The sequence below is a fragment of the Oncorhynchus mykiss genome, chromosome 18 (assembly GCF_057628025.1).
Source record: "Oncorhynchus mykiss isolate SJ-2025 chromosome 18, ASM5762802v1, whole genome shotgun sequence".
NCBI classification, from domain to species: domain Eukaryota; kingdom Metazoa; phylum Chordata; class Actinopteri; order Salmoniformes; family Salmonidae; genus Oncorhynchus; species Oncorhynchus mykiss.
In genome coordinates this window covers 22042368-22051526 of record NC_143039.1, presented here as the reverse complement: position 1 = coordinate 22051526, position 9159 = coordinate 22042368, and the positions used below count along the sequence as shown (strand labels likewise).

Sequence of the window (9159 nt, the reverse complement as noted above, 5' to 3'; positions counted from 1 at the left end):
AATACTGACGCTATAAAGAAATATAAAATATATGTACAAGACCCTGTATTCCTTGAGTTTCTGGGTAAATGAACATCGGCGTTGGTGTCTGTGTGTACAGGCATTTCAAACCAAACGGGTTCTCCTTTTCACGCCAAATCCTCCTTAGTCCTTGTCAAACAAATGTGGTCTTAGTCTGACGGAATGACTTGTCCTGTGTTGGTGATTTCCCCCTGTGAATCCTGGTGCAAATTCCACAGCAGCCGTCTCTAGTCCACTAACGGTCTCCGTAGAAACACCCCCTCCACCGCCACCACCACCACACACTCTGCCAGCTAGTTCTCCCTCTACATACAATATATCCCATCTGTCCCTATGCCAGCCTGGTGCTGTCACCAGATGACACTGGATATACTGGTCTCGCGTGGCAGCAGCGGTAGCATGGCGTTATTGGCGTGTGCCTCCTCGATGCTCTGTTCTCTGGGTGTCCTGGCCTGGCCGTGGGGCCTCTGTCCGTTGATCAGAGTCATAGGGATGTTGCAGTAGGTGTGCTGGTTACCCAGGGTGGAGAGGGGAGGCAGGCTGCCGCCGGGGGCCATGTCGTACTCGTAGCTGCGGTAGTAATGTTTCTGCTGCCTCATCTGGGTGTGGTAGTTGACAGTGGAGTTGTGGAAGGTGCTCCTCAAGTCCGGGTGCGCCGTGGCCATGGCGGTGGAGGTGGCGGCTGCCATGGAGATGGCGGAGACGGTCTGGAGCTCGCCAAAAGGGCCCTGCTCACTGACGTCCAGCACCTGCTCATTGCTGATGATGGGCTCCATGTGCTTGAAGGGCATCTCGTACTGCAAGTGTTTCCAGAAGTTGGAGCTGAGCTTGTTGCTCTTGGGGCCACGCCACTTGATGACGGTCAGCATCTTGATGGTGTGTTTGAGCGCTTCCACTTCCTGGTAGTTCATGATGCCATGCAGCTCGGCACACTCAATCAGAATCACCTTGATCTCCCCGGTGACCAGCATGTTCCGGAGGCGGGTCTCCAGCTCGAAGATGCTCCAACCCCGCCGCACCACATAATTGGGTGTCATGACGATGATGAGGCGCTTGGATTGGTCCACACAGCGCGCCACGTCCTCGATATAGGCTGAAGAGAGGGAAGGAGAGGCATACAGAGAGAGAGGGGAGGGAAGGAGAGGGATGAAGAGAGAGAGTGGAGGGAAGGAGAGGGATACAGTGAGAGGGGAGAGAAGGAGAGGGATACAGAGAGAGGGGAGGGAAGGAGAGGGATACAGAGAGAGAGGGGAGGGAAGGAGATGGATAAAGAGAGAGAGGGGAGGGAAGGATAGGGATACAGAGAGAGAGAGGGGAGGGAAGGAGAGGGATAAAGAGAGAGAGAGGGGAGGAAAGGAGAGGGATAAAGAGAGAGGGGAGGGAAGGAGAGGGATACAGAGAGAGAGAGGGGAGGGAAGGAGAGGGATACAGAGAGAGGGGTACAGAGAGAAGGGAGGGAAGGAGAGGGGTACAGAGAGAAGGGAGGGAAGGAGAGGGATACAGAGAGAAGGGAGGGAGGGAGAGGGATACAGAGAGAGGGGAGGGAAGGAGAGGGATACAGCGAGAGAGGAGGGAAGGAGAGGGATACAAAGAGAGAGGGGAGGGAGGGAGAGGTACAGAGATACAGAGGGAGGTGAGAGCGAGAGAGAAAGAAAGAGAGGCAAGAATGATATGAAGGAAGTTACAGTATGAAATAATAACACAGTATATAATAGTATATAATATAAATGTATCATATATATATATATATAGATATTCTAGTCTGTATGTATAGTATGTAAAACATGGCTATCATCCACTGGTTGATGCTGCCTGCTATGGTCTTTTATTGAGTTTGACTAGCTAAATAGGATATTTAAATAGAAGTGTATACATCTAATGCATCAGATAGAGCATGCATTTTACATAAAAAAAAAAAATATTGAGAAAAACAGAGAGAATGAGAAATAAGTCAACAAACACAAAACAAACAAACATCAGACAATAAGACAACATATCAGACCCCATAGCCTTGTTAAACACACTGACATCAGACAATACATTGACCTATCAGACCCCATAGCCTTGTTAAACACACTGACATCAGACAATACATTGACCTATCAGACCCCATAGCCTTGTTAAACACACTGACATCAGACAATACATTGACCTATCAGACCCCATAGCCTTGTTAAACACACTGACATCAGACAATACATTGACCTATCAGACCCATAGCCTTGTTAAACACACTGACATCAGACAATACATTGACCTATCAGACCCCATAGCCTTGTTAAACACACTGACATCAGACAATACGTTGACCTATCAGACCCCATAGCCTTGTTAAACACACTGACATCAGACAATAGTTGACCTATCAGACCCATAGCCTTGTTAAACACACTGACATCAGACAATACGTTGACCTATCAGACCCATAGCCTTGTTAAACACACTGACATCAGACAATACATTGACCTATCAGACCCCATAGCCTTGTTAAACACGCTGACATCAGACAATACATTGACCTATCTGACCCCATAGCCTTGTTAAACACACTGACATCAGACAATACATTGACCTATCTGACCCCATAGCCTTGTTAAACACACTGACATCAGACAATACGTTGACCTATCAGACCCCATAGCCTTGTTAAACACACTGACATCAGACAATAGTTGACCTATCAGACACATAGCCTTGTTAAACACACTGACATCAGACAATACATTGACCTATCAGACCCCATAGCCTTGTTAAACACACTGACATCAGACAATAGTTGACCTATCAGACACATAGCCTTGTTAAACACACTGACATCAGACAATACATTGACCTATCTGACCCCATAGCCTTGTTAAATACACTGACATCAGACAATACATTGACCTATCAGACCCATAGCTTTGTTAAACACACTGACATTAGACAATACGTTGACCTATCAGACCCATAGCCTTGTTAAACACACTGACATCAGACAATACATTGACCTATCTGACCCCATAGCCTTGTTAAACACACTGACATCAGACAATACGTTGACCTATCAGACCCCATAGCCTTGTTAAACACACTGACATCAGACAATAGTTGACCTATCAGACACATAGCCTTGTTAAACACACTGACATCAGACAATACGTTGACCTATCAGACCCCATAGCTTTGTTAAACACACTGACATTAGACAATACGTTGACCTATCAGACCCATAGCCTTGTTAAACACACTGACATCAGACAATACATTGACCTATCTGACCCCATAGCCTTGTTAAACACACTGACATCAGACAATACGTTGACCTATCAGACCCCATAGCCTTGTTAAACACACTGACATCAGACAATAGTTGACCTATCAGACACATAGCCTTGTTAAACACACTGACATCAGACAATACGTTGACCTATCAGACCCCATAGCTTTGTTAAACACACTGACATCAGACAATACATTGACCTATCAGACCCCATAGCCTTGTTAAACACACTGACATCAGACAATAGTTGACCTATCAGACACATAGCCTTGTTAAACACACTGACATCAGACAATACGTTGACCTATCAGACCCCATAGCTTTGTTAAACACACTGACATTAGACAATACGTTGACCTATCAGACCCATAGCCTTGTTAAACACACTGACATCAGACAATACATTGACCTATCAGACCCATAGCCTTGTTAAACACACTGACATCAGACAATACATTGACCTATCAGACCCCATAGCCTTGTTAAATACACTGACATCAGACAATAAGACACCATATCAGACCCCATAGCCTTGTTAAATACACTGACATCAGACAATAAGACACCATATCAGACCCCATAGCCTTGTTAAACACACTGACATCAGACAATAAGACACCATATCAGACCCCATAGTCTTGTTAAACACACTGACATCAGACAATAAGACAACATATCACACCCCATAGCCTTGTTAAACACACTGACATCAGACAATACATTGACCTATCAGACCCATAGCCTTGTTAAATACACTGACATCAGACAATACATTGACCTATCAGACCCATAGCCTTGTTAAACACACTGACATCAGACAATACATTGACCTATCAGACCCATAGCCTTGTTAAATACACTGACATCAGACAATACATTGACCTATCTGACCCCATAGCCTTGTTAAACACACTGACATCAGACAATACGTTGACCTATCAGACCCCATAGCCTTGTTAAACACACTGACATCAGACAATACATTGACCTATCAGACCCCATAGCCTTGTTAAATACACTGACATCAGACAATAAGACAACATATCAGACCCCATAGCCTTGTTAAACACACTGACATCAGACAATACATTGACCTATCAGACCCCATAGCCTTGTTAAACACACTGACATCAGACAATACATTGACCTATCAGACCCCATAGCCTTGTTAAACACACTGACATCAGACAATAAGACACCATATCAGACCCCATAGCCTTGTTAAACACACTGACATCAGACAATAAGACACCATATCAGACCCCATAGTCTTGTTAAACACACTGACATCAGACAATACATTGACCTATCAGACCCCATAGCCTTGTTAAACACACTGACATCAGACAATACGTTGACCTATCAGACCCCATAGCCTTGTTAAACACACTGACATCAGACAATAGTTGACCTATCAGACCCATAGCCTTGTTAAACACACTGACATCAGACAATACATTGACCTATCAGACCCCATAGCCTTGTTAAACACACTGACATCAGACAATACATTGACCTATCAGACCCCATAGCCTTGTTAAACACACTGACATCAGACAATACATTGACCTATCAGACCCCACAGCCTTGTTAAACACACTGACATCAGACAATACATTGACCTATCAGACCCCATAGCCTTGTTAAACACACTGACATCAGACAATAGTTGACCTATCAGACCCCATAGCCTTGTTAAACTGTATGTTCTAAACTGCTGATATAATGGCTATTAGAGACCTACTGAGTCACAATAACTCAAAGTGATAACAATATGAGAGAAATTGATCTGTGTGTGTGTGTGTGTGTGTGTGTGTGTGTGTGTGTGTGTGTGTGTGTGTGTGTGTGTGTGTGTGTGTGTGTGTGTGTGTGTGTGTGTGTGTGTGTGTGTGGGTGTGCGTGTGTGTGTGTGTGTGTGGCTACTATGTGTTCGTGTGTGTGTGTAGGGAGACACACTATACAAGCTGCCCTTTCTAAACAGTGTTCCTCATTTGTAACAGTACATATCGTCGAGCCAAATGTAGCCAATGTGCGTGTCCCCTACATGCCAGAAGAGCAGAGGCTGCTAAAGTCTGCTATTAGTGAGGCTGCTGGGGTCCTGTCAGAAACAAAGACTTTTCCACTACAGGTTGACAGGATTAACTAAGCTTCCCTTTCTAATCAAAGAGCCCCTACTGTGAGAGGTGCTGCTCTCTGAACCAACAGGGCTGGCCATCTCTCACGCTCTTTCTTGCTCTCTCTCTCACTCTCCCTCTTTCTATCTCTCCCTCTCTCCATCTCCCTTTCTCCCTCACTCACTCCATCTCCTTATGGACCCCTCTACATCTCCCTCACCCTCCGTCTCTCTCCTTCTTGTCTCCCTCCAACCCTTGGGGAGGTTAAAACTCAAAAGGGCTTTTCTCTTTTATGCCTTATGCTCAGCTGAGCCCCTGGGGATAGAGGAGAGCAAGAGAGCAGGCTGATTAGCAGGAGCATGGAGAACAAAGCCCTCTCATCACCTCACTATGATAAGTCAGTCTGGATGTTCTCTGTAATTGGACTTTAACGCTGGCAAACACAAGACCCCTTTGCACCCTCTACTATCTCTCTCTCTCTCTGCTTCTCTGTCTCTCTCTCTCTGCTTCTCTTCCTCTCTCTCTCTGCTTCTCTGTTTCTCTCTCTCTGCTTCTCTGCCTCTCTCTCTCTCTCTCTCTGCTTCTCTGCCTCTCTCTCTCTCTGCTTCTCTCTCTCTGCTTCTCTGTATCTGCTCCTCTGCTTCTCTCTCTCTCTACTTCTCTGTCTCTGCTCCTCTGCTTCTCTCTCTCTGCTTCTCTGTCTCTGCTCTGCTTCCCTCTCTCTCTGCTTCTCTCTCTCTCTGCTTCTCTGTCTCTGCTCCTCTGCTTCTCTCTCTCTCTGCTTCTCTCTCTCTCTGCTTCTCTGTCTCTGCTCCTCTGCTTCTCAATTCAATTCAATTCAATTCAAGGGGCTTTCTCTCTCTCTCTGCTTCTCTCTCTGCTTCTCTGTCTCTCTCTCTCTGCTTCTCTTCCTCTCTCTCTCTGCTTCTCTGTTTCTCTCTCTCTGCTTCTCTGCCTCTCTCTCTCTCTCTCTCTCTGCTTCTCTGCCTCTCTCTCTCTCTGCTTCTCTCTCTCTCTGCTTCTCTGTCTCTGCTCCTCTGCTTCTCTCTCTCTCTGCTTCTCTGTCTCTGCTCCTCTGCTTCTCTCTCTCTCTGCTTCTCTGTCTCTGCTCCTCTGCTTCCCTCTCTCTCTGCTTCTCTCTCTCTCTGCTTCTCTGTCTCTGCTCCCCTGCTTCTCTCTCCCTCTGCTTCTCTCTCTCTCTGCTTCTCTCTCTCTCTGCTTCTCTGTCTCTACTCCCCTGCTTCTCTCTCTCTCTGCTTCTCTCTCTCTCTGGTTCTCTGTCTCTGCTCCTCTGCTTCTCTCTCTGCTTCTCTCTCTCTCTGCTTCTCTCTCTCTGCTCCTCTGCTTCTCTCTCTGCTTCTCTGTCTCTGCTCCCCTGCTTCTCTATCTCTTTGCTTCTCTCTCTCTCTGCTTCTCTGTCTCTGCTCCTCTTCTTTTCACTCTCTCTCTGCTTCTCTCTCTCTCTCTGCTTCTCTGTCTCTGCTCCTCTGCTTCTCTCTCTCTCTCTCTCTCTCTGTCGTTGCTTCTCTGTCTCTGCTTCTATGTCTCTCTGCTTCTCTGCTTCTCTGTCTGCTTCTCTCTGCTTCTCTGTCTCTCTCTGTCTCTCTGTCTCTCTCCGTCTCTCTCCGTCTCTCTCTGTCTCTCTCTGTCTCTCTCTGTCTCTCGCGGTCTCTCTCTAGAGTAGCACGGATGGTGCGGCTGGTTGTGGCTGGGTGTGGCTGGTTGTGGCTGGGTGAGGCTGGTTGTGGCTGGGTGTGGCTGGTTGTGGCTGGGTGAGGCTGGTTGTGGCTGGGTGTGGCTGGGTGTGGCTGGTTGTGGCTGGGTGAGGCTGGTTGTGGCTGGTTGTGTCAGGTTGTGGTTAGTTGTGGCTGGTTGTGGTTAGTTGTGGCTGGGAGTGGCTAGTTGTGGTTAGTTGTGGCTGGTTGTGTCAGGTTGTGGCTGGTTGTGGTTAGTTGTGGCTGGGAGTGGCTAGTTGTGGTTAGTTGTGGCTGGTTGTGTCTGGTTGTGGCTGGTTGTGGTTAGTTGTGGCTGGGAGTGGCTAGTTGTGGTTAGTTGTGGCTGGTTGTGTCAGGTTGTGGCTGGTTGTGGTTAGTTGTGGCTGGGAGTGGCTAGTTGTGGTTAGTTGTGGCTGGTTGTGTCAGGTTGTGGCTGGTTGTGGTTAGTTGTGGCTGGTTGTGGCTAGTTGTGGTTAGTTGTGGCTGGTTGTGTCAGGTTGTGACTGGTTGTGGTTAGTTGTGGCTGGGAGTGGCTAGTTGTGGCTGGGTGAGGCTGGTTGTGTCAGGTTGTGGCTGGTTGTGGTTAGTTGTGGCTGGTTGTGTCAGGTTGTGTCAGGTTGTGGTTAGTTGTGGCTGGTTGTGGTTAGTTGTGGCTGGTTGTGGTTAGTTGTGTCAGGTTGTGGTTAGTTGTGGCTGGTTGTGGTTAGTTGCTGACACAAGCAGTGGTAAGTGGCTGGGGGAATGAGAGTACCTCTAAGGAGTCTTGAATCGTCCTGGAAATGATCATTGGTGAAACCTAAACATAAATAGTTCAACATTCAAAAGGTGTGATCAGGTAGACTTGCAGAAAGGCATCAGAGGAAATTAGAGTCAGGGGACTTAAATAACTTACTTAGATAAACTGTGCCTAGTTTCTCTCAACTCACCAAAACACCTTTATCCCAGTTTAATATGGGAGTTGTGGCATCAGGACCAAAGGAGTCTGTCAGTTTACATACTATGTATTACATTGTACTAGATGCGTTTCAAACAATTCATTGGCTATGAAGACTACTATTTCAATTGATTACTTTATACTCAAACTTTCAACATAGCATATATTTCAGTTAAATGAATAGCTTTATTTGTTAATTAATTTGCCTAGAGACAAATCCATTGACTAATGAGGTCTTAGAGGAGAACAAAAGTCCTTAGAAGGTCTGTATTTTAGCCCTGGGTTTGTGCCACGTATCCCCTATTAACACAGTTCCCCTGACAACACAAACATTTAAGTCAAACTGGCTGTAATCGTAACATCGACACAAACTGAACAATGTGACAGACAAGAATGTGACACAAATGAGCAAAAACAAAGAAAATGGATTCCAACTGAGAATAATGGAACAGTATCAGAGAAGCATTATCCTCCAGTATCATGGCCCTATCACAGGTGCCAAGTGTGAATCTGAATTACAAGCAGTGAACTGCAGTCAACTTGCAGAAGTCCCCTTTAATTGGTTGTGAGACAGCGATCATAAAGATATGATTAAGACCGGATCAATGCAATATAATCACAAAGATGATTATTACCCACTAACTACACATTTTCAGCTATACCACAGACAACTCAAAATCAGCGGCTGAACGCCACATGCTGTTATGTTGTAATTAACAGATTAAAGTGACATCTCACTGCAAAATCAAAGTTTGTCAGATGTTTACAGTGCAAAGTAAGATGGTAGAATGTGTCACGTGGTATGTACACAACACAATGCCAACATTAGAAACAGAATTAAACAGGAAATAAACCAAAAAGGTACAAAACTTACTTCCGGTTGGGATCAAGTCCCTGTCTGGAATGAACAGTTTATACCCATAATGCCTCTCCAGGACGTCGGGTAGGATCTCCAGGGCGAAGCGTTCTTCCTCACGCGTCTCCTGACTCCACTGGTCCGGGTCCACTTTGGTGTATGACAGATAGGCATCATAGTCCTTATTATCTACAGGAGTAACACACAGACCAGTCTATTACTACACTATAGAGGATACAGACCAGTCTATTACTACA

General features: G+C 46.0%; 1 protein-coding gene across 2 annotated transcripts in view; it reads right to left on the bottom strand.

Moving 5' to 3' along the window:
• Window positions 1–284: 284 nt before the first annotated feature.
• The window catches only part of LOC110495483 (interleukin-1 receptor accessory protein-like 1), a 385189-nt gene continuing 376314 nt past the window's right edge, over window positions 285–9159 (bottom strand). Inside the window, exons 10-12 of one of the 2 annotated variants that reach the window (XM_036951893.2) lie at window positions 8921–9091; window positions 7864–7908; window positions 285–1114 (exon numbers count right to left, since the gene is read on the bottom strand). In XM_036951893.2, coding sequence (XP_036807788.1) covers window positions 372–1114; window positions 7864–7908; window positions 8921–9091 — 959 coding nt within the window. In that variant the 3' untranslated portion in view covers window positions 285–371. The remainder of the gene's footprint in view (window positions 1115–7863; window positions 7909–8920; window positions 9092–9159) is intronic. The other variant, XM_036951894.2, reaches the window with a different exon arrangement.